The 26637-nt window shown below is 39.5% G+C and overlaps 2 protein-coding genes across 2 annotated transcripts in view; one reads left to right on the top strand and one right to left on the bottom strand.

Annotated features, from left to right (window-relative positions):
* Positions 1-6352, bottom strand: part of LOC118414110 — a 28594-nt gene extending 22242 nt beyond the window's left edge. The window contains exons 1-2 of the mRNA XM_035817891.1: positions 6165-6352; positions 4815-4905 (exon numbers count right to left, since the gene is read on the bottom strand). Coding sequence (XP_035673784.1) covers positions 4815-4878 — 64 coding nt within the window. The 5' untranslated portion in view covers positions 4879-4905; positions 6165-6352. The remainder of the gene's footprint in view (positions 1-4814; positions 4906-6164) is intronic.
* Positions 6353-9270: 2918 nt separating this feature from the next.
* Positions 9271-26637, top strand: part of LOC118413620 (PDZ domain-containing protein 7-like) — a 27048-nt gene continuing 9681 nt past the window's right edge. The window contains exons 1-11 of the mRNA XM_035817145.1: positions 9271-9492; positions 16615-16771; positions 17370-17387; positions 17701-17920; positions 18359-18385; positions 18626-18655; positions 19542-19694; positions 20875-21049; positions 22075-22260; positions 22712-22859; positions 23119-23218. Coding sequence (XP_035673038.1) covers positions 16637-16771; positions 17370-17387; positions 17701-17920; positions 18359-18385; positions 18626-18655; positions 19542-19694; positions 20875-21049; positions 22075-22260; positions 22712-22859; positions 23119-23218 — 1192 coding nt within the window. The 5' untranslated portion in view covers positions 9271-9492; positions 16615-16636. The remainder of the gene's footprint in view (positions 9493-16614; positions 16772-17369; positions 17388-17700; positions 17921-18358; positions 18386-18625; positions 18656-19541; positions 19695-20874; positions 21050-22074; positions 22261-22711; positions 22860-23118; positions 23219-26637) is intronic.

The raw sequence follows: 26637 nt of genomic DNA, 5'->3' as shown, positions 1-26637 counted from the left end.
AACCAACCAACCAACCAACCATTCAATTAACCAAACAACCAACTAGCAAACCAAGTAAAAACAAACAGTAAAACAACCAACCAAACGACCGACCGACCAACCAATCAACCAAGTAACCAACCGGTCGAGCAGCCAACCAAACAACCAAACGACCGACCGACCAATCAACCAATCAACCATAAATCAAAGCTTTAATAGAATATTTCCCACTTTACTCATAATCTACGTAAATGACACATTCCTTTGCATAAATAAAGATATCATTATGTTATAATCATCTATAGGGTACCTGTATCCCCCAAATTATGACTATCTACCAATCCCCGCACGACTTAGCCACCAGGTGGCCCAAACTTGCTCGACTTCCTCCAAAGACGTATCCACTACTCAAAAATCGTGAACCTGGCACTTGAGAAAAATTTACCACCCACTTTGAACCTCCGCTGCAGTACCGTAACTCGCCGCTAGGGGGCCAATTATCGAGCTTGACCTTCATTTACCCAACCCCCACATAACTACCAAAAATCATGCAAAATGATCCACAATGTCTCGAGTTATCTTGTATGCAAACACACACACAAACACACTGTAACTGTGGGTGTCGATTTTTTGTTATACTGCCCTACATATCAACAATACAGAATTGATTTTTTCGGCAATCTACAGAACCTGTTAGTCAATACTCTTGACTTCAATAGTTTATCCGAATCAGCCCGTATCCATCTACTATTAAGGGGTTCACCTTTCCTGTCACATTCTACAAACTGCAGCATCTTACAGTTAACACAATTATATATTGTACATACGAAACGTTTTGCAACTACCTTGTAACCTGACTTATATGTAAATAGCTGTGAACTGTTTGTTCTGATATTGTCATTTATTTGTTCTTGTCAGTTATCTTATTTTTTTGAGAGGTGATGTGAATATTAGCGTACTGCTAGAGTGTATTACCTCTCTGTCCTTGTTTTGTACTTTGGTGTTGAATGAATTTAAAAAAAAAAAAAGTGTGGCAATTAAAATTATTGCCATGGCGACGGTTAGTATTAAAGATTGTTGTTATTAATGGGTTTTAATAGTCGTATTCCATTCGCCTGGCGATTAATGTTCAGAGAGCATTGCTGTCAAAAGGGGTTCTCTTGTGAGTGAAAGGTGAACTAATAATGCTTCTCATCGATTTTACAAAACAGACCCTCATTTACATAAATCATATCAGTTGATCATCTTCTCTAGCTTACCACAATGACATTAGAGCATTTTCTCATTGATTATGCAAATTAGGTCTTTATTTTGCATAATATCTATCTATCAATATTCTCTTACTCAGTTACAATGGTCACATGTTGCGATGGTCCTATAATTGAATTGAGCATGTTTAGACAATTTCCCAATTAATTATGCAAATTAGCTTTCAATCTGCATAATTGATATGAAGCATCACGTAACCTATCCACATACCAAAAATCCTAACAATCCGTCAACCCCTTCTTGAGTTATTCCCTTTCAAAGTCTGATACTAAACCTGTCCTGCAGTTCCAAAACAAGCCGCTAGGGAGCCCAAACCTATACCACTTATATTACTCACGGCTTCAAGAGCTGTCTACCACTTAAAATTCATAGCCGCAACATGTCCAGAACTCGTGATATCAAACCAGGAAGATCTGCTGCAATACCGTAACAGGCCGCTAGGGGACCCAAAATCTAATCGTGGGTAGGTCTCAACAAGAGCTAGCCACATACCAAATATCAATACAATCCATCCAGGCGCTCGAGTTATGGTGTTTTTTTACAAACACATACATGCACATACAAACGCTACCCAAAATATAACGTTCTTGGCGAAGGTAACTATCACATCGCTATCTCACAACCCCACATGTTATACATCATTTAAGCTCAAACAATGCTTGTTTCACACATCGGTTTGCATTTTTGAAACAAAGATATCAAGGGTGAAGAAGGCCACCAAACGTTCCAAACTCCTGGACACAGACCACGAACGAACCCAGAATTTATTTATCTATCAATTTATTTATTCATTTATTTATTTATTTATCAATTTATTTATTTATTTATTTATTTATTTGTTATTTATTTATTTATTATTTATTCATTATTTATCTATTATTTATTTATTTTTTATTAGTTTTTATTATTTATCATTTATTATTTATCATTTATTATTCATTATTCATTATTCATTATTCATTATTCATTATTCATTATTCATTATTCATTATTCATTATTCATTATTCGTTATTCGTTATTCGTTATTCGTTATTTATTATTTATTATTTATTATTTATTATTTATTATTTATTATTTATTTATCTTATACAATTCTGGTACGTCTGAAGTCCTACTAGGCTTTTCTCAATTTTGCACGGCGATCAGTCAAAAATCGCCATGCGCGAATACGGAAGACACTGCTGTGCACACGTATAGGCCTATACCGGTATGTGCCCTGCGACTGGAAAGCTTACCCGTGGAGGTAATGGTTCAGTCCGGCATGATGCAACTACGCACGCGCGGACTTTGGCATTCCTGACATTCCTGTGGAGTTTTTGGAATTCTTTGCAAACGGTCGCTCACTATGTTATTAGGCTCGCCCATCAGGCGTCGCCAAAAACACACACTCGCCACGCTGCAGTGCCGACGTTAAGCTTCAGGTGAACCGTTTTCGAACAGGACCTTCGTTTCTGCAACTGCCACTCAACTGCCAAATATCATGAATGTCCATCCACAGCTACTATAGTTATATGTTGTTGATCTACATATAGAGATGAGACACAGCACTCAAAACAGAACCTTGCCATTGTGGCGAAGGTAATAACCCAAGTACGTGCCCCCAGCTCTCGTTACCGTGTTTCAAACGTATCTCGCTTCAAGCACAAGGTTATCATCCCAATCCAACTAAACAACCTACCCAGGTACCAACCAAACGACCGGCCAACCGAACGACCAATGGACCGAACAACTAACCCACCCAAACACCAACCATCAAAACAAACAACCAAGAATGTAACCATCAAAAGGAGTGTAATGACATTAAGGTAGATAAAGAAAAGGGAATATGCGAATGGGGAATCTGTGACCGTGGCATGTTCTTATAATAAATTTAGTTACATGCAGTAGGTTTCAAACTATGTCTTGGCATGTCCTTGGGCTACGTTACCAATGGACAACGGGTGATAAGGACATCAAGATTTTTCAGACGTTTCAACCAAAGTTAGTGCTAATCTTGCTATCATGTTCAAAATGAGCCATCTTGCATACTTCACTAATAGACAATATTTAAAAGGCTGACGTAAGATCACAACATGAGGTGGAACGCTCAGCCGTAGACGCAACCCGATCAAGACGTCCAAGCTGGTTTGGCTATTTGATAAGAAGACAAGTAGACATGCCAGTGGGATCTATCAAATCCTGGGATACGTAGACCGTCAACAAAGATGGAAAATCCAACGCATAGAGGACGCAGGATTGTTCCTGAAACAAATCGATATAGTGGCAATGGTGCTGTGTAGACTGTAACGCAAGGGGCGGTACCAGGCCTAAGCATCTTGGTAGGTGGGCAGACAGATTGACTTGTCGGGCATTTTTCCTTTCCTGGCATAGTGAATTCACCAGAGTTACACTTGCGGCTTTGAAGAGTTCATCATCACTCTATATCATCATAGCCACTTTAACATACCGTGAGCAGAGATACGATCAATAATATCGTGCCCCTGCTATGCTACATATATTAAGTATGTATCAAAATTATGTTCATTATGCAATTTCTGAAATATACTTAATGATAGATATGAGTATCAAAACGTTATCAAACATGAAGAGATGTTACAAGCATGCATTGGGTGTAAGAATACTTGAATGCGAATGAATTGAAATTCGCATGATCATGAGGTTGTGATGAATATGTTAATATTGTCTCAGACAATAACATGTATGAGGTAATGTGCCTGCCTAACAATCATGACTTTCAAACATGTGACATATGTAACTGAAAAAGAGAGAAATATCAGTAGACACCAGTTATGCAAATGTATACATAATTTACATAATTAATGAGAAAATACCATAATACTAGAGGTAAATGATGGGAATTTTGTTCTAACGGCATTTGAAACCTAACTTAAGATCAAAATTATAGCACATAAACCATACGAATCATGGTCTTATTTACATAATTTATGACGAAATGATCTCTACAATAGCTTTAACAGTTTGAACAGCATAGTAATTGGATGACATATTGCTAGGTAGAGAAGAAGACCAACTGTTAATTTATACCAATGACGACCTTATGCAAATAAGGAACATTTTATAATACTAAACTTAAAGTATATCAGTCAAAGAGGTTCATATAATTTGGCGAAGATATGAGGTCGTGGAACTCTAGGTTGTAGATTAGAACCATCATCATTAGCTGATTTATTAAGCCGATGCGCGATTATACTGGCTACACAGATAACACAATGAATAAAAACATTTGAACCTCTATTTGATTAGAGCTACAACATCAATAAAAACTACATATTATATCATTGCATAATACATAACTTAAAATTTTCACATCTGGCAAGTATCATAGTTCTTCCTCTTCAGAATTCTAGAAAACTATTATGCACATGATGTCAAAATTTACATGGTTCATGGCTGGTAATATTCACCTCTATCTTACCTGCAGGTCACTGATTACGCATGAAAACCTAACGAGCCTGATGAGGGTAGAAATGATAATCGTAAACGTCTGGGAAAAATTCTCTTTTGTAACGTATGACTAGTTATCACAATACATATATAAACTCACCAGCGGCTGCCCCTATGACACAGACAGCTATGCCGCACAAAGACAGGAGAAGTCCTTTCCACATGATTAGGTTCTGATGATCAGGAGGACACTGTAAACAGATAGTCACACAATATAACCACCAATACAAACGGTACAAATCAATAGCAGGATCTTCACATCTAACGTAAACATATGATAGCTTCGTCTAAAATGTACTCTGGCTAAACATGGAGAAAGCAGTTGTTACATGCTTCAAATTTTTGATTCTTGAAATATCCAACTCATCTGTTTCATCGCACACCCTCATACTTACCAGGATTTTGACAAGCTCATGACAACATGGTAGCAAGCTCCTTCAGTTGAACTTTTGAAGGATTTATGATGTGCCTTGTTTTCTGATGGATACCATTAATACGGAGTGGGATTATGTCGCCCCCTGACTCCAATGTCCACAGGAACTCAGTCAATTTTGATCTAGTAAAATGCAGATACACATAAAACTACATTGAAGAATTTTGAAGCCAATCGAAGCTGCCCTACTGCGAGTGATCCCGTCTCACATTAAGACGTCTATAGTTGTGATATCCAGCCCCGGTAGAGGACCCGTTACTCGGGTCGGTCTGACTGCAGGATCGGTGACAGTTAACAGTCACTGGTCAGGTCTTGATGAGGAGGGGGCTGCATGTTTGCAGAACGTTTGTGGTCAGGAAAGGGACAGCATATTGCTGGGGTATTAAGCATGAGTAAAACAAGTAATATATCTAATATTGACTACAGGTCCTTAGTCTGTAGTCAGCTTTCAGTATGTCTTCCTGTGCGTTCTCAATATCAGTACCAGTAGTTGGCCCCCTTTTCATGTGCAGCAGTTTGACATGGGCTTCTTGTTGATAGTGTCAGCGACTGGTCAGCTGTCGATGAGGCCGTACATTCATACGTTTTAGCCAGGGGTTCCTTTGGTCACTTGGCGGACAGAGTAGTCTTCTATGGTCAGTTAAGAGAGGCTGCCCTCTTGATTTAAAAAAGGTCCCATGATTTTCCTTGTCGATAGCGGGTAATATCAGCTTTTTGAACGGAATGGGCATCCAGTTTGCTGGGACATGAGCGGTTTAGTCTACATTTATGCCCTGGCTTTAAATGTGTAAGGAAAATTACTACGATTTCTGTGCTATGGGCAGTTGAATTGATGAATAAAGCTTACTCGGCAGCCGTCGGAAAACTTTTGACTTAATAGAGAGAGCAAAGTTTCCCCCAATTTAACTGCCGCTGCCTATTTCTTGGGAACACGTTTCTCAAAATTTGAGTGGAATAAACAAATTTAAGTTTTAGCTCATATGAGCACAGTGCAAATTGTAAAGAGAACGTGCTTACCAGAACAGATAAGAGTCTCCGGGGCCACTGGCGTACGACGACCAGGTGCCCACAACGGTTTTCAGACCTTCCAACACCACAGAGGACGATACCAGACGGGATGAGCGTCCGGTGGGTACGGGACTGGGATGTTCGGTAGGTACAGGACAAGTCTGGGGGAGCGACTCCAGGATCGGTCTCTTAACGGCCTGCTACGTACGTCTGAACTGGTCGGTGATTGGTGGAATATGATGTCATCCCATAAGTTTGATATTATTTATACCACGGGATAGTGCCAGCGTGGAACTGTGGGCGTGGCAGACTGAAGATGGTTCAATGTCCGCATGAAAGAGCCCATCTGAAATATGATAGAAATTAACTGAAAATTAACAAGATAAAAAGCAATTCTCAACTTCTGAAGAATGAAGTACAGATGTCAGTCCTTTCAATCATGGCAAACATTTATTTCAAACGACGTGGAGGTTGTTTACAACATAGGTAGGGTGAATGAATGATTGAATGAATGATTTTATTTTGTAAAAACGTTTCAGCTGGTTAGCTGAATTGCGATTTGGGTGAGGAGAGTTAAGTATCAATTCAAGAGAAACAAATCTATTCAACTATGAACTCCAACAGCCATCCTTTTTGACAGCTGTGAATACTTTTAGATATAGGCGTCAGTGTGTTGTGTCTTTGTGAGGAAATGCGTCTTGGAATGAAAACGATAGATTTTCAGCGGGCTGTAAACATGAAGTAAACTTTAACTAGTGTAAGTTAAGCCTGTGGCCTTGTTACTTTTATCATTTCTGTAACACCCCCGACAAGGGGTTGTCCTTGAGGGGTCTGCAATATTTATGCTATTCATGTTTCTAAAACTTTCTGGCGGATCTTTGTGTTTATGTATCCTTCTGTACAATGCTCCATAGTATTGATAAATCGATGGTCCGGGAGGCAACTAAAGCGGGAAGAATGAGAAAAACAGCATCTTATTGTGTGTCTGGTACACCTGGAAAGAATGGCAAGAGGCTTTGTCATAGACAAATGCACCAGAGTACCAGAGAAGCACTGATTGAAAGGATTATCAAATGATGTTCCTAGAGGCCAAAAAGACAATAAATCATTTTGTAGTTCCCGACAAATCCAGTGGGGTAAATGATAGAATGTTCCTTAAATTTTTTATAATTGGCTATCCTTGATTGAGCTGTAGGGCATATGTTATTCATATTTTCCAAACTTCCTAGCGGATTTTTGTGTTTATGTGTCCTTCTGTCATCATCATCCTTCTGTACAATGCTTTCTTTATACTACTGATGACAGCTGTCCATCATTGGTCTCTGAGTCGTAGTGTCGTAGCTCCTTATTATACGGCAATATCTCTGGGATTTGTCAAGTGATCTTTCATGTAGAAAATAAATTCCTTATCTTTTAAGCATCGTTGTTAATCTATATTCGTCTGGATCGTAGGGGACGCAAGGCTGGACTTACAATATTGTTATCCACTACCAGAGACGATAGAAAAGGATAGAATGTTCCTTTAATTTTAGTAACATTTAGACACAATGATTCACGGAGAATCTTTGGTTCATGTGTCCTTGGTTCTTTTGGTTGTGCTATGATATCTATTCTACCGATGTTTTCACAACTTTCTGGCTAGTGTGTACGTTTACATGTCCTTCTGCGCAGTGACGCCCATCAATACTTTCTGACGCACGCATCTGACCAAACCCCCGTGCGTCAGCACGTGCGTGCGTTACACACCAGATGCTGCGGGAACGTAGAACATAATCAACCAAAGTGGTTTGTATCACATATATAAAATCAAACGTTTGGACACTGTTTAGTCGCATCAGCGGCCGCGTTATCTTACATTATTGAAGCCTCAACATGGTTTATAATAACGTAAACACATACAGTTATCATAACACAGACATTGATTCTGCTATTGATTGAGGTCTTTTTTATGGATTGTAGAGACTAGTTGGCAGGCCCGTGTGTCGGTACATCCTGGTGCCAGGCCTTGTTGTCCATTGTGGGCGCTATCATGGGCCAACTCAAGGACATATATATATATATACATAATCAAATGGCCGTCGTTTACCTAAGACGTGGTGTAAGTTGGTAACTGTTAAATAAATGCCTCCTTGTGAATTCTATAACAATACTTTTTGAACGAACGAACGAACGAACGAACGAAACCGAGTGAGTGAGTGAGTGAGTGAGTGAGTGAGTGAGTGAGTGAGTGAGTGAGTGAGTGAGTGAGTGAGTGAGAGTGCATGGGTGAGTGAGCGTGTTAGTGTGTGAGTGAGAGTGCGTACGCGCAGGCGCGCGTGCGTGTGTGTGTGTGGATTAAAACCTTGATCAATGTATATCTGATTTGAAATCACACAAAAATTTGTTACAAGTGTGAGAAATGCTGAAATGCATTGACAACTAGTCCCCATGACCCCATGCCTTCGCCAAATGATTTTACCTTGACAATTAGTGTATCATCTGTGTGACATTGATTATGCAAATAAGCGCCTCATTGGCATAAACTATATTAGTTGATCAGCTCCTCAACCCAAATAGTAGACGTACACATTTTAAATCAAGCATTACTTAAACTATCTACATACCAAAAATCACGCTGATCCGTTAATGCCTTCTTGGGTTATTCTCCCTCAAAAATCACGACCGTAGCATGTCCAGAACTCGAGATATCAAACCCGGAATTTCCATTGCAGTACCATTGAAAGCCGCTAGGGAGCCCAAAATCTAAGCGTTTCAATGTCTATAAAGACCTACCCACATAACAAATATCAAGACAATCCATCCAAGCGTTCTCCAGTTATGCTGGTCTTCTACAAACACATAAACACACACACACATACAAACGCTACCGAAAACATACCCTGGTAGATATACGTGTAAATTTAAATCCTAACATTTGCTCTTTGCCCTATTAATGATCTGTTTTTTTTTCTTTTTGAATGTGCGAATAAATAAAATCAAAATCTATATTTGTTGCCATCTGTTGCACTTCCCAATCTTGCCACTAGAGGCCGTTGTTCTGTCCGGGACGTCCCGCGTCAACAGGTGGTTGTTCCGCCCGCGGACTAACCAATCAGCGGGTTTGTTTGTCCTGACGTCACGGTTGGCTGCACTATTGACCGGGGAGGACAGAAGCGGTTCTAGTTTTACCTTCTGCAAAACAACCCACATTGTTCGGCGCTTCTAGCATCGTCTTTGTATATTTTTCCTCAGATATGGCGAGGTAGGTGTTTCCAGAAACCTGTTAAGAATGTGAGAAGAGGATATCCAGGAGCGAACATGGTTGTCAGACGACTTTAAAGCGGCGAGTTTACGTCAGGTGAGTACCGTTATGTTGCACCTTGCGGGGTCACCCCTCCCCAGGTAGCTTAACCTGCTACTGTTACGGTTCCAGCTTCTTTCCTATCCCAACAAATACACGGATTGGCGGCTTCTCAGACGCTGGTTTTGGTGTCCTTAGCCAGCCGGGGACGTGAGGATTTGGTGTTGTTCAGGATCAGACGACAGGAGAAGTTTCGGTATCCCGGGAGACGTTTTTGTGGCCAGGGCAGGATGGTTTAATATAGAAGAGGACGCGGTACCAAACAAATAATCAATAGTACATCGTACAAATGTTGCAGCACATTTCCATAAATACTTCCGTACTCACATAGAGTTATTCATTTGTCCTGTGTGACACCTTGACTTCACACATAATCGCTACTAGCGTTGAATTCTGACTGAATACCGACGTTATTAACGTGTTGATGAAAAGGTATGATACGTGATATGCACACATTCCAATGCTTTAGGCAGAAACATTTATGTGGGGAGGGGGGCATTTGCTGAGAACGTGCTGTGGCATTAGTGTAACATTACAGCGAACAAACATTCTTGAAGAGTATGCCTCTTAAAATGTCTTAGGGAAATGATGTAGTGCAGTATCTCAAGTGGTTTCCTTAAGTACAACTTCATTTGAGGATTTATATGGCAAAATACATCTTATTTTAGTCATGAACAAATGAACAGTTTGCACATGAACATTATACAGCAAAATGAATAATATCACAACAATTGTTTGGAGTTGAGCTCAGAAAATATTTATTTCAGGTTGCCAGCAAATACTCCACCTGCCACAGTTGTCTTTATCACTTCATGATATCATAACAATCCTTTGCAAAGTGGATATTATGCATTACCTGTCCTTTTTTGCTGATTCTGAGATCCACCTGTCCTGTCTCCATACAGCTGATGTTGAAATTTTTGACATTGCCTTTGAAGATCTGGTATCATCTCTATCTTTGACTTGTTTTTCTGGACAGTACATCATGAGTCATTTAGTAACCCATCTTATATTTTGTTACTTTTACTGTAACTAAGATACAATATTGCACAGATAACTTCAGATGGCCAATAGGAAAAGATGTGATAACTTATGAAGTGAGCAGTGCTATCCCAGTTTGTTTTAGGAGGCCAGCTAAATGATAATGTACCCCATTGATTGTTTCCAGGCAAACACTAGGTGGCATGCATCAGGTAGAAGTTATTGCACCATTTCAGTCGTAAACATGCCCAGGTAACAACGGAATGACTGCTTGTTGATACATGTGCCTTACAACCCATGTCATTAGCCCCACAAATGACACAGCTTATTTTTTAAAGCTGTTGGTTCCTGTGTTGGTCTGTAATTGCTAAAATTGCGAGTTTCTAATATGTGAAGTAAATTTTATACTCCATACTGCATTCTATCTAAACCCAGTGTTGATAAAGTATTACATCTTTATTGGCATCAAATTAATGACTTTATATTCATTTGTAGGCCATGGCCTCTGACAGGAAATTGTTTAGAATCAGGGGGGGCAGCTTTGTCTCTAACTGTAGCTACATGTGCTTGTTTTTTGTTGTTGTTAGATAGGATGAATACAAAATGGAATTATACAGCTTACAGTAGGAATGCAGGGTCGGTCCCAGTACGTTTTGTGTGCTGTGTGCAGATAAAGGACATGCTTGATTGACTTCAATTCTAGAGACCAATGTTACAATGTTGACACAAAGTTACCATGTAGACACAGCTAGCCATGTACACCACACGGGCTACAAAGTTCAGACTATCCTTGTGAGGACTTTACTCTTAACTCTTGACACATTGAACAGTAGACTTTGTTCAACTTTCACTATCTTTTTTTCTTACCAGGCTAATACGTATTGAAGTGGAGATTAAACACAGACCAAAACCTCCTCATCTGCCTACGACCCAATCAACAGTGACCTTTATATGGGCACATGGCACTAACAGCCATGTTGGCATAAATAAACCACCTGTCAGGTATTGTGCCCAGAAGTATAGGGAGCCTGTCATATAATCAGGCTCATGTCAGTTTAGTTGTTGATGTTCCCCTTTCAACATTTCTTTTACTGCAGGTGGTGTAGAAATGAATTGCTCAACATTATATTGGTGTTTTGACCCACTCCGGTATATACCAGATGTTGAATCTTTTGAAAACCTTTGCTGTACTAAAAACGTTACTTGCTGTCTGTATAACTGCTTATGGCCCTTCAGGTTTCATATCCCTGTTGTGTCAATGAAGAAATGTTCAAGGTTGATTTGCACAAATTGTCACTATGTTGTGAAATTACCTGGTACAAAATAAGACATAAGACATGCTGTCAGTAGAAAAGAGAGACACAGAAGCATTCTATGTTACGCTATTCCAATCCATTATTAGCTTTCTTCATCTGGACTAGAATGATTTTTTTCTATACAATCAAACACATGCAATTAAATGCAAATACACTTAAACCATCACAATGTCCATGATTTTGTCAGAACTGTAGTGGGCACACTTATATAGATGTACATGTATCTCACCAAGCTCATCACTTGGCAAACTGTTCTGGTTTATAGAACCTGTCTACTGATGCCAGCTGTGACAAATCAATATATGACGGCTACAAAAGTCCTCAAGGTTACAGACATCCTGTCATTGTTATGTGATTGTTACAGGCAGACACGTGAGCTCGGTAGGGATGGTCCGCAATATGATTTAGGCAGAGTCCATTTCTCTTGGTCATGAACTAAGTTGTCCTGACACTGACAGAACATCTTTCATATTATCTCCATCCTCTTCCCCTCATATATCTACAATTTTTGCCTTTCTTCCCACTCCTCCCTGTCAGTACAATGGGCAGTCCCTGCAGCTGTGTTTGTGTATCCTAAATAGACCCCAGGGATGTACCATTATCTCCTCCACCAGGGGTAATTACTACCATCCACCACAAAAGGTTTCCTGACTCAGTCTATAACAGGTCTATGGCACACACTGGTGAGCGACCTTGGCAACCTCACGGCCCTGTTACCTGATGGGAAGCGTTGATTGTTTTGTTACCAGCCATTCACACTTCACTGGGTGGAGTGTTTGATCTTTGACCTCTCGGAGCTCCCTGGAAGCCTATCAGCCAATGCAAACATTCGAACAAGCATTTATCTACATCACTTTCATGCAAGGTAACAGGGCATTTTTGTTGTGACTTGACTGTTCTTGTCAATTAAAAGTGTGACATGTTGCTATACCCAAATCTACGCTCTTTCAAATGGTCAATTTCTAAAAGTTAAAAATAACAGATTGAAAAAGTCTTGTTTTAATGAATTGACCAAGGCCTTGAATTGACCTAACCTACATTTTTTGTACACCTGCTAGATTTGGCAAAAGACCTTCTATGAAACACAAGCTTAAGCAGCACCTATATTGTGATAGTTTAGGGGAAAAGAACATATGAGCAGCAAACACATTTGATACAAACAAGTTCTACTCTGCAGTACTTTGATTCCAAACAAGTGTGTACTGGGTGTCACTGATGTCTGAGTTCTTTCTTGTTCTTTGTATACACGTGCCTTAAAATGCACATATACGTAAGTTTTAATGTTCTGTTACCTGAAAGTTGGAATAAAGCATTATGTTGGAATGTTTGGGGGTAAATTTTCATGTTATGACATTAAAACATTTCAATACATTTCATTTACAGTGCACAGAAGTTGGGGTACAGTTTCATATTGTGGTGTTTAGACACTGAGATAAAGTTTTAGATTGAGATGTTTACAAGTTGGATAGAGTTTTATGTTGTGAGGCTAAATGTTCTGGTAAAGTATTGTAATGTGGAATTGGAAAGTTAGGAGAAAGTCTTTGTTATACTGATTAAAAATCTATCAAGCAGTTTTTATACCTGGTAGTTTTTATCACATACAATCCATTGTATCCTTCATAAAAGCTTTAAACAGTCAAGAAAAAAAAGAATCTTTAGACACCAACTACGGAATGACAGTTATGCCGACTTGTTGACTTTTTCTGTTTGTTCTCCATTAACAAGCTTAACCACCTTCCTTCTGTTCACTTGGCTACTAAGCCATTTGACCTTGAAGAAATTTGTTTTTCATCCGTCAGAAAGTCCAGTCAACTCAGAATTATGTCTTTTGTACATTGTGCAAACTGTAAAATCCCCCTTTGCAGGTCGTCTACTGTCTGCAACACCAATGAAGTTTAAATTGATGATTGCACTTTCCTAAGTTTGTCAGTAATAATGTAGCTACATGTACTAGTACTTTCCAATACTGGCAGCTCTTTTAAAACTATATCTTGGGTTTGTGTTGGCTACCTTAAGCAAGGGCAAGTCAAAGTTGAATGAATTGAAAGTTGCCTCATGACAGGCTCATTTTTGCATCAAATGATATCAAATATCAAAATATCTTCTTGAGTCTGAAATATCTCAATTTAGCGCTAAGAGTTTAATGAGCAACTAAGTTGATTCCTAAATGACCACACTCTTGGAAGTAAGTGTCTGAAGAAACCACTCAAACTGCTCTTAATATCTAACGCTAATTATAAGCCAGTGAAGAGAAACAGGTAAAATATTTTATGCTTCAGGATAGATAGCAAAGGTGTTTGTGACTGTTGACTTTCCTGACTTGGAACGATTATATCAGAAATGGGTCTGCAATCTCGACTGTTGCTGAATAATTGAAGACGGCAGACACCATGTATTTTATTCATAACCGCCTGGTGAACTAGGACTCTAAGTACCACTGGGGCCTTTACAACAATCTGTCATCAGCGTACAACATGACTTGTGATTGCAATCATGCCAGTCCCACAGCAGACTACATCAGTTATACTAGCATTGGTAGTTTGCTATCATGTTACCATGGCAATGGTTGCCATGGCAATCCATGTCAAAGCTGCGTATTCCACCATCTCCCCCACTGTGTTTGTGCGAGGAGGCAGTCCACAGTAATGATACATCACAGGGTAGGGAGGCTGGGTGATGGGCTGCTGTGGGATAGCTCCATGTGTAGGTGGGCTTTCTGTTACCATGGCAATGGTTGAGTGAAAGTGTTCTTACATACATTAGTCGTTTGTAACTTGTGTAGAAGAGCTGAGAAACATGTCGGAGATGGATCACTTCAATCTTCCTTCTGGGTAGAAAGTGTCTGGTATATCATAAAGCTGTGGTATGTTGGTACTAGGGCTGGGTACCGGTACAGAAAATTCAGGTCCAGGTCCGGTTCAGGTCCAGAGGATCAGGTCCAGGTCCGGACCTGAACCTGGACCTGATTCATTATGACTCATATCAATGGTCCATTTCACTACAAAGAAATCTGTTTGGTGGAGTATTAGACTTACACTGGCGTTTTAAAATCCTACAACGCTAACTGCACCTGTACGATTGACTGTAAACCTTGGTAGAAATTACTATAAACTCTACTCTACTTCACTCTTGTCATTTTCTTCCAACTGCAAGCGCCAAAACGTGTGAATGCCTGATCAAATAATATGTTAATTTTCTAATCGGTCCAACATCCGGTCCACCTAATTTTCTGGACCGGTCCAATAAGAAAAACCGGTTTTGTACCGGTACGCTGTACCGATACCCAGCCCTAGTTGGTAGATATTGAAATGTAGCTGTGGTACATGTTGGTTTAGTCTACATCATATGTTACAGGTACAAGCAGACAAGTATAGCTGACACTTAAGTAGAACATGATGGTATAGAACTGTGGTGTATTTGAGTTTAGTGGTGTAGTACATATTGGTATTGCTCTGTGGTATATGATATGATATGATTAGTTAGTACAGCTCTATCTTGGTACAGCTCTGTGGTTCATGTTGGTACAAGTCTATGGTACATATTGGTATCTAATCTGTTGTATACATGTTGATATAAACTACAGTAGATGTTGGTTAGTTGAGATCGTTGGTACAGAGTTGGTACCACAGTGCTTTTAAACTGAAATGTCTCATCCCATGATCAGGTGCAACTGACCTCATTAGACATCAGGACAGGAGCGATGTTTCTCTGTCTTCATCAATTATTCATGCCCTGAACTTTGCTATGAATAAGTCAGTTGACCCACTTATACATTGTACAAACACTTCCCTGAGTACAATGACACAGTGAGAAGGGTATGTACATGTCATGTATTTAATGGTTAAAATGTAGGAATAAATTACAATGTATAGATTTATAGTTCAAGAAACTCCTTAAGGTTTGATCCATTTTTTATCATATGAAAACTACATGTAACAAAATGTAGGATGGATGTGACTGCATGGTCTTTTGTCACCTGCTTAACCAGTTGTGACAGGTGTTTCTAAACAGGTGTGGCAGGCCTGAATGGATCACATGATAACATATTGATTTTAGACTGTAACCCTTGCTTCTGTTCATCTGTTCTGCCGTGTCAGAAGTGTTGTAGATTTGTAGACTAGTCTTATATACAGTACTTTTCTCTACATATCTAGTTATCCAGTGAAGTTATGAAATAAATAAAAAAGTCACCCCTATTTTCTATGTATTTTGGGACAGGCCATCAATATTGCAGTATGGTTTTGTGGCATGGTAATTGCTTATCTCCTCTTTTTGTCTTTACTTCTTCATACCTACGAATAAGATCTTTCTGATGGATACGTCTAGACATCTGACATTTAGCACATCACCTCAGCCACACTGCAAACACCATAATACTTCACTGGGAATTTTGTCCTACGGACTCTTGTTTGACTTTTAGTTGTATATTTCCACATAGCCTTTATGTGGCTTGACGCTGTTAGAAAATTTGAAGATGGATTTTAAGTATTGGTATGATTGTGATAGTATTAGTCATGTATAATGCTTAGCTAAGCAGTTTACAAGTCAAATTCTAAGCCGTACCATCATCAGTTACTGTATTGCTTTCCCAGATCATCTATTTTTTCTTGAATTAAACTAATTAAGAACTGTTAACCATAGCTATAAAAATGTAATTGATCAACTTGTCCACCTCAAAAGAATTCAATAATTGTTTAGTACATGTAGTAGTTTTCTTCAGATGCATACAGCAGTTGACTGCATTTCTGTAGCCCAAACCCTGACATCATTTGTCATGACTTATCAACACGACTGATCACTCTTTTTTGCACATCCCCTACAGGAGGAAGCTGAGATGTTGTTTGATGACCTTTAGCTTCCCAGTCATCACCATGGCAACCAGGGACATCCAACGACAACAGCACCTGAAGGTGTTCTACCGGCGAGCGCAGGAGCTGCTGCTGGACGATGACAGGGATTACCTGCACAGTGTGCTCAAGGAGTACCAGCAGTATAAGGTACTGGACATTTAGATGTGATGTCACAGAGTACCAGCAGTACAAGGTACTGGACATTTAGATGTGATGTCACAGAGTACCAGCAGTACAAGGTACTGCAAATTTAGATGTGATGTCACAGAGTACCAGCAGTACAAGGTACTGGACATTTAGATGTGATGTCACAGAGTACCAGCAGTACAAGGTACTGGAAATTTAGATGTGATGTCACAGAGTACCAGCAGTACAAGGTACTGCAAATTTAGATGTGATGTCACAGAGTACCAGCAGTACAAGGTACTGGACATTTAGATGTGATGTCACAGAGTACCAGCAGTACAAGGTACTGCAAATTTAGATGTGATGTCACAGAGTACCAGCAGTACAAGGTACTGGAAATTTAGATGTGATGTCACAGAGTACCAGCAGTACAAGGTACTGCAAATTTAGATGTGATGTCACAGAGTACCAGCAGTATAAGGTACTGCAAATTTAGATGTGATGTCACAGAGTACCAGCAGTACAAGGTACTGGACATTTAGATGTGATGTCACAGAGTACCAGCAGTATAAGGTACTGCAAATTTAGATGTGATGTCACAGAGTACCAGCAGTACAAGGTACTGCAAATTTAGATGTCACAGTAGAAGGGGAAAGGAGGTTTCAGAGGTTTAACTAGTTCTCAGGTGAAACAATTTTGTAGTGCAACAGTAATCCATCGAAAATGCAGGTTTACTTTAGAGAGTTCATGACAAAAACTAGAATGATGAAACCACTACAAACATTTCAAGATTTAAAGTACCTATGAACAGTTTTAAGCCTCTTGGTACATAGGCAGGTCTTGCTCCTAAATCCAACTCTCAGCACTTTCCTTACCGTCAATACAAGCGGACTATTTTCTTCTCCGATGATGTCTATTATCTGTGTTTCCAGGCTGTGGACAGACTTGTCTCCCAGCTGTGCCATGTGCTGGACACACCACAGAAACTGGACCTGCTGAAGGAGATACGCAAACTCATTCCGCCACAACACCTCCCGCACTTCGACAGACTGGCGCCGTATCACAAGATGGCGCATCCCATCCGTCCAGCCAGCCAGCACGTCAAACGGGCAGGAGCGGTGCCCAATAATGCCATGGTTAATGGCCATGCAGGTCAGTAGCAAGGATTATCATTCATACTACGGATTTGTTGATAGAACAACTCCCCATGCAGAAGACTATCTCTTCTTGGGCAACTGGCACTCCTAAGGTACATGGTGCATACTGCCAGCATGGGTATAGTTACTAGGTAACACAAAGATACAGGTAATTAAGGCAGCTGGCAGTGTTATTCCACAGAAACTTAAGTAAGCAAACAAGACCTTTGTATCCTGATGAACCCCAAATGTTAATGAATGACTTCCTTAACATACCATTTGTGCCACTATATCATAAACCCTTGGTTAAGCTAAGACTGGGCTTTGGGTATTTGTAAAGTTCTTCATCTGGGTTTTACAACTTGCAGTTTGGGGAACTTTTTTGTCCTCTAGTTACAAATCTTGCTATTTGCCTCACAATATTGTATAAAAATAAGACTTTTATTCCTTTCAGACACCAATGGCAAGCATCCTACCTTAGGTACCAGAGTTATGTTCATTCTCCTAAAGCTTCATTTCAATTTCCTGTTCGTTCATTCAAAGCTAACTTAACCATTCACATCCCTAATACTTTCATTCAAGTTTCTGGAATCCACATAAGATGTTCTACCTCCAGTTTTCTGTATAGTTTGTATAGCCGTTAATGTACCAGTCAGAAATTTTAAGGCCCCACCATCCCACCTTTAATGTTAAAATCTTCATGTTGTGGCATTTTTTCCAGATGAAAAGAAGTCTGAGTTGAAACATCCAGGTGCCCATCTGCTTCATTTTGAGTCTGCATGCTTTTGTCCATGAAATCTTGACTTCTGATTTTGCTGCCTATTCAGTTGTTAATATTTGATAACAGTACCTTTGGCAATCATAACATTTCATCAAATGCCAATACCTCCACATCATGCATGGTTTTGTAATGCATGAAGGTTCCTATCATACTTTGATAATTATTTACTAGGGAAGAATGTAAAGGAACAAAATCCTCAATTCTTGGCTACATAACCATAATCTGCCATAAGATAAGGATTTGCCTGGGGACCTAAGATTTTAGTTGGTTTAATTCATGATAGATGACAACAGTGATTCTAACAGGATAGAAAATGTTTACCACTAAGGCCACACCAATTCAATTTCTTGGTTCACGGATTTTTTCATAAAAAATATGGAGCGAGAGGGCGAAATGAAAATAAAAATAAAAATTGTAAAATGGTTGGGGTAAAGGTAAGGGCTAATCCAAAACATAAAGAAAAAAATTTCAGCTTGAAAAAAGTACAAAAACACTATTACTGTACAGTAACAGCACCTGTTCATTGAAAATTACAAAAGTAGTGTCAGTTTTTATGTTTGCTACACCAGAAAGTTGGTGAATGTTTTCAATAATGGTGAAAATTTGCTGAGTGGTAATTTTTTTTTTCAAAAAATAGGAGCGAGCGAATCCGTGAACCAAGAAATTAAATTGGTGTGGCCTAAGAGAAGAGAATAGAATAAGAAAGCAACCAATTGCAATTATGTTGGAAGGGATCCAACTGTTGCTACCAAGAACCAATAGATATACTAGTAATTGTGTGGATCCATGTGTTTGAGGACGCTTGGAGATTCTATGGGACAGGACATTTGAAATAAGGCAAATTTGATTATTTCAGGCACTAATGGACTGAACACCTCAGACAGCGGTGGGGGCTTTCATGTGTTCACCATCAACAAGGGAGACGAAGGTCTGGGGTTCAGCATCCGAGGTGGGTCGGAGCATGGGCTGGGGGTGTACATCAGCAAGATGGATTCAGGAGGGGTAGCAGGTAAGTTGGCACATTATTTTATGTGTTCCCGGTAGTGGTGCGTACCTAAGCTCACGTTCCGGTTCAGGTTCGGACTCGAGTCCAAAGATTCCGGTTCAGGTCCGGACTTATAAGTCCGGTTTTTGATGGTCGCTAATTTTCCCATATAGACACAAGCATAAAGCGACTTGCTCTAGGCGACACATAGTTTGCGTCTCCGGCGCCCGCAACCACATTCGACCGGGCCGCATGCTATAAAGATATTGCCAAAGATGACTGCATCATTTTCAAAGTTGAAGAAACATCGACTTTTAATGAAAACTATCGGGAAATCACGGCAAAATCCGACCTTTTCCGCTTTTTTTTTTGACGACCGAAATTTCAAAATGGCGCTTGCGAGGTCATAGGGGTCAATAGGATAGCCTACTGTAATGCGGGTAGAAAAGGATGCGTGCGGTGTTTTTATACTCTACATTTAACCTTACAAATTAATTGTAAATTTATTCGTTACAAAGATGAAGGTAGGAGGTATAAAATAAGTTTATGAACTTAAACTTTTTTTTTTAATAAAACGTGTCGGTATTTCTTTTTAACAAGCTGCTCACCCATGCTTTCAGTGAAGTATCTCGGCAAGCGGCAAATGTCAACAGTCGCCGGAGATTTGTTTTAGCTTGTTTATCTCGGAAATTTTCTTCATTTTCAGAAGATATGGGACTTAAAACTCATACCAGGAGATAAACAAATCCACATACTTTATTTTCATGGGTAATGTTGCTAAAGTGAACCTGTCATTTTTGCCGCGTTGCCGGATTTTGAAAGAAGGTTCCCGTGGCGCGACCATGTGCTTGGCCCGCTTATGGCGGTAGGACAATTTATTTTCGCAGAAATACGTTATTTTCTGGCCCGTTGGCTGCGATTTATAAAGTTACACAGGCATCTAGCGTTGTTTTAGATGATACTAGTATACAATAAGAAAGAGATATCCGGTTTTCCAGAAAACCGGTTTTCGACGTTCCGGTTTTAACCGGACTTGAACCGAAAGTTATAGCAAGTCCAAGTCCGGTTCGGCGAACCGGTACGCACCACTAGTTCCCGGTAGATAGCATGTCAAGCTTATCAAACATGCAACCTCAGTTCTATATTCTGGAGTGATGCAGCCACTGACCTCTAACATCGTATGACCCCTGACCTTTGTCCCCAGAGCGTGTTGGCCTGGAAGTGGGTGACCAGATTCTGGAGGTCAACAACGTCAGCTTTGAGAACATTGCCATCAGCAGTGCCGTGAAGGTCCTGTCTGGCAGCAACCGGCTCAAACTGGTCATCAGGCGCTGCGGCAAGATACCTGGCTTTAAGTTCTCACGTGAGAGAACGTCATGGTGAGATGAACCTCCTTTTTAACAGTAGGTACATAGCATTAAATATGATAGAATTAGGCAGAGTAGGTAAAAAAACTTCAATAGGAAGTACAAATGTATTTTAGAAGATGTTGTGTTCAGCACCAAGGACAGCAATGTAGAGTCCATTCCAAGACACCGTGCGGATGTTTGTTGCCATTGTTTAGAATTGATTTTAAAGTTTTGTAATTATATGTCTAGGACATTTGATACTTCAGAAATATTCTTAACATTGTTTCAACTTTATAAATGTTCCCCTGGTCCTGTAAAATTGGAATTGGATACTTCTAATGGTTTCTAAATAATGAATGAATGAAGACCTTTATTGCACAATTTGCCCAACCGAGCTAAGTACAGGTCACAACAAGTCAGGATATAAACATATAAAAGTGTCACAAATCTAGTCTAACACAAAAGTTCGGCTTCTTCTCGCTTCTTGGTAATAGTGAAAATGTAGGACTGTATGGGTTTCGCTATTGTCGGTTTGTCAAATAAAATGATAACAGCATTCTACCATTATCTAACATTTTCTACCATTTTTTGTAAATGGTTCAGTGGGCTGGGAAGATAGCAATTCACACATCCTTGCAAAGTATGGTTGGGTGCCATGCAACAATGGCCCACTACAAAGGATCCACCAGTGCCCAGCAGTGTAATCTAAAAATATACAGATGCAACAATAGGGCTTACTTTTATGGGGGCAATAAACTAATTTTAGCATTTGGCAAAGTTTATAAATATTTGTAAATAAGAAATAATCACACAGAGGTTTCACAATTATTCTAAATAAAGATATTTTTGTACAGTTACTTTCAAAATGTTCAAGATATTCAAAGGAATTCAAATAGATGAGTATTTTCTTAGTCAATTTTTGTAAAAGAATTTAATTATTGTGGCTCAGATATTCTTTTATTCAAAATAATTCAGACTAATTACAAATATCACCTAAAAACCCTCATGGTGACTTGGAATGGACTCTGTTATACATTAACTTATTTATTTCTCAGGTACGATACAATAAAACGTAAAATCGTAGAGGGCAGTGAGGATACAGCACGGCCAACAACACGGAGCAATATGAGGCTGCTCGCTGATGGGGATGAGAAAAAGGTCAACTTCAAGGTCAAACAGGGCATGATTGGGTTCAACATCCGTGGCGGCAGCGAGTACGGGGTCGGCATCTATGTGTCACGGTGAGCAGAACAAACAACTATCTATACATTATACTCAGTTCGTTTAAAGCTTTAACCCTGTAGCAAGGTTGGAGAAAGTAGTTCTTTTTAACTTCCAGAAGCCAACAGTTGGGCACTTTCAATTTTCACATACTTCCAAGATGTTTGTCTGGGCATTAGAGCCCTGACGTTCCTGACACTAACATGTACATGACTTGTGTAACTCTAAAGACCAGGATTTCAGTGAACTTTTACTGATGTGCCAAATACAAAAACATATGTGTGATTGCCACATTTCTACAGTCAGTAAGAGACAGTCAGTAATTTGACTTACTGTGGTTATTATGTCCATATGTGGATAGGATCAGGTAATACACAAAGTACAGTAAAAAGTGGTCACAGCTGTCTTCAAACACAGCACCAGGTTCTTGTTGTAAACTTGTGTGTAAGTAAACGGAGCCGTTGTTCTCAGGGTGGATGTTGGCAGCCTGGCAGAACATAACAGCATCAAGGAAGGTGATCAGATACTGGACGTTAACGGGACCAGCTTCGAGAACATCACACACACCGAGGCTGTGGAGTTCCTACGGCACCAGAACCACGTCACCATGACCATCAAGGTAGCACTGATTATACACAGCACACACTGATGGATATTTGTAGACAATTGGGTGAAAAATATTCAACCTGTTATTACCATGCAGCAAAATGGTGTACAAGTTGTGTATTTAGATATTTGTAACATAAACCTTGTTAGACTTTATGATTTTTCTTTTTAGGCACCAGAGCAGTAATGGTTATGCAGCAGAAAAAATGTACTTATTTTGCTTTGACTGACTGAGTTTTCTGGTAATCATACTTTCCTGTCTGTGTGTGTAGGATGTGGGGAAGTATCCAGCCTACAAGGAGATGTTGGCAGAGTACAGCTGGGTGGCCGGCCAGGCTGGCAGGAAGGTCATGAGGAAGGGACAGAGAAACAGTCAGTACCTACCTCACTTCTGCTTGGAGCCAATCACACCTTAATGAGAGTCAATGAGATCAGACCAATGAAGAAACGTTTTGTTAGCCTCCTACATGCAAAAATGCCAGACACTTCTTAGGTCAAACATTTAGCAGGCAGGCAAAAATTATACCTGAAAGGGAAACAGATTAAAGTACCCATTGGTCCAAATTATTATTGAGAAACTATATTATATTACACATTTTTAATCCTAGACAAAGAATCAGAAGTTATTTCACTAGGAAAAACAGTTTACACATTTCCCAGAGCTGCTGAATTAATGGAGCATGACAGTTACTTAGTCCCCTGCTAAGTTTGTGTCAACAAAGGATCAACTTTCCTCACAGAGTAATGACAGTGCTCACCAGGGGCTCAGCTTCTGGAGAGGGTTTTGATAGGGCTTCAAGAATCTAAAAGCTGGAGGTGTCTGTTACCAGTAATGATGCTGATAATGTTTCTGGCTTGCTCCAATCAGGCCACAGAAAGTGAATTCTATGGATAACATCCATGGGTACACTGATTTTCGTCTGCTCCCCTGAAACAATAGTCCACATGACAAAATAACAATAGAAATCTTGTTTGGTTGGTGTCACTTTCTGCACGTCTTGAATAGAGGAAAAATGACTTGTTGGCTCTATTGTTGCTTCAAATCCTGTACATGTTTGTGATCGCTAATTTGAGAATTTAGGCATCTTGTTTTTTTCTTATAGTGGTCTTTTTGTGGTCACGCATTAGTTAGATTTGGAGTCGGAGGGGGACGTCATCCATAGAGTTGAGTTGCTGCAAGGGTTCTTACAAGCTGTAATGAATCAATGGAACTTTTACCCTGAGCAGTGCAGCTATTGGCTTTATAGTCATTTTAGGTTTGAAGCTGTGATTTTGTGGCATGCAATGTCACGAATCAAATAATTACGTGAAAGTAAAAAATCTGACTTGATTGATTAAGCAATGAGAATTAAACTGTTCTCCAACTCAAATCATGTACAAATGTATTAGATAATGTTCCGTAGCTTTCTCATTGTTGTAATGGTTTTTCTGTGTTTGCTTCTTTTAATGCTGCCAGTTATTTTCAAAAATTTCAAGAATGGTAAGTTAGCTATTAGCATGATAAACACTTTCTTTATATACGTTTTTGAATATGTTATCAGCGGACCAAAGGGAGGGTCTTTTTAGCGAATGCCCACAAACGCCCACTCTAGAGAAGTCCGCGCTGCACGAATCTCATTTTTTTTGCTTGGAATATGGCCACGTTGTGCTCCCATGTATTAATCCTGAGTTTCAAGTCAATCCATCGACCCGAAGTGACATAAATCAAAGTTTTCGATTCTCGATGGTCTTTTTAGCGAACGCCCAGCAAAATGTCTTTTTAGCGAATGCCCACTATATCCACAAAAATATCAGCCGTTGCGCAACTACACCTAAACCTACCGCCACAAACATGTTCAAGATGGTGTCCCATTGATGTGTACGGAGTTCCCGTGCTTTACAAGCATTTTAAGTCCCTGTTTTTGGTCAAAATGTACGGCGCCGATACTGCCATACATTAACAATGGCAATTCAAAATGGCGGGCACTAGTCATGTGACCTCCTTGCGGGACTGTTCTATAAGTATCGCGGCAGGGACTGTTGTAGCATAGCTTATCATACAACCATTTTAGAGTGAATTCTGAACAAGATTTTCAATTCATAGTGCTATCATCTGACTGATATTTACATTGTGGTCCTTTTTTCTGTGCCATAATTACCCAGGTTTGAGGAACTTAGTGCAAATATGGATATTGATTCTCCTCAGTGCCCAATTAATGTACAAAAGGCTCAGGCACATTAGTGTTATAAACCTGACTAGGGGCGGGTAACCAATACTAGAAAAACATAGCTATTCATTATTAACAATACTATTTACATTATAATAATAACTCTTCACCAAACTGGACTTTTCATCTTTATTTATCACAGAAACATTGTTACAATGAGGATTTGATTAGATGATTATCTGTTACAGTGTGTACAAACTTATTTCAAATACAAAAATGTATTTCATTTCACTTCCTAAATATTTTTAAAGTATTGGAAGGGGTTGACACATAAACAATATTCATTGCATTATTTGTGTGCAGAAAAATGTAACCACATGCTATTAATAGTCTAATAAAATGTTGGAACATGGCATGAGCGGGCTCCTCTTCTGAGTACAGAAAGGAAATGTTTTATAACATTTAGTTGTGACGTAGAAAATTTCAATTGTAAAATGTACCTTTATTAACATTGACAAACAAATTGTTTTTCTCTTCTTAATAAATGACAACAATACAGGTAAGTAAGGTGTGTTTCTTTTATAACAGGCCAGGTAAGACGCCGTACAGGTAAGTAAGGTGTGTTTCCTTTTATAGCAGACCAGGTAAGACACCGTACAGGTGAGTAACATGTATTTCCTGTGATTACAGACCAGGTAAGACACCATACAGGTGAGTAAAGTGTATTTCCTTTGATTACAGAGCAGGTTAGACACCATGCAGGTGAGTAACGTGTATTTCCTTTTATAACAGGCCAGGTAAGACAACATACAGGTAAGTAATGTGTGTTTCCTTTTATAACAGACCAGGTAAGACACCGTACAGGTAAGTAATGTGTGTTTCCTTTTATAACAGACCAGGTAAGACACCGTACAGGTGAGTAACGTGTATTTCCTGTGATTACAGACCAGGTAAGACACCATGCAGGTGAGTAACGTGTATTTCCTTTTATAACAGGCCAGGTAAGACAACATACAGGTAAGTAATGTGTGTTTCCTTTTATAACAGACCAGGTAAGACACCGTACAGGTAAGTAATGTGTGTTTCCTTTTATAACAGACCAGGTAAGACACCGTACAGGTGAGTAACGTGTATTTCCTTTGATTACAGACCAGGTAAGACACCGCACAGGTGAGTAAGGTGTGTTTCCTTTGCCTATATACCATATAGGCCATTATACAGGCGAGTAAGGCGTCTTTCCTTTGCCTATATACCATATAGGGCATTATACAGGCGAGTAAGGCGTCTTTCCTTTGCCTATAGACCAGATAGGGTATTATGCAGGTGAGTAAAGCAACTTTCCTTTGTCTATAGACCAGATAGGGCATTATACAGGTAAGGTAGGTGTCTTTCCTTCGCCTATATACCAGATAGGGCATTATACAGATAAGTAGGGTGTCTTTCCTTTGCCTATAGACCAGATAGGGTGAGTAAAGCAACTTTTCTTTGCCTATATACCAGATAGGGTATTATACAGGTGAGTAAGGTGTCTTTCCTTTACCTATAGACCAGATAGGGCATTATACAGGTAAGTAAGGCGTCTTTCCTTTGCCTATAGACCAGATAGGGTATTATGCAGGTGAGTAAAGCAACTTCCTTGCCTAT

Source organism: Branchiostoma floridae, chromosome 4 (assembly GCF_000003815.2).
Source record: "Branchiostoma floridae strain S238N-H82 chromosome 4, Bfl_VNyyK, whole genome shotgun sequence".
Lineage (NCBI taxonomy): Eukaryota > Metazoa > Chordata > Leptocardii > Amphioxiformes > Branchiostomatidae > Branchiostoma > Branchiostoma floridae.
The sequence above is the reverse complement of the archived record's forward strand: the minus strand, read 5'-3'. Positions and strand labels throughout refer to the sequence as shown.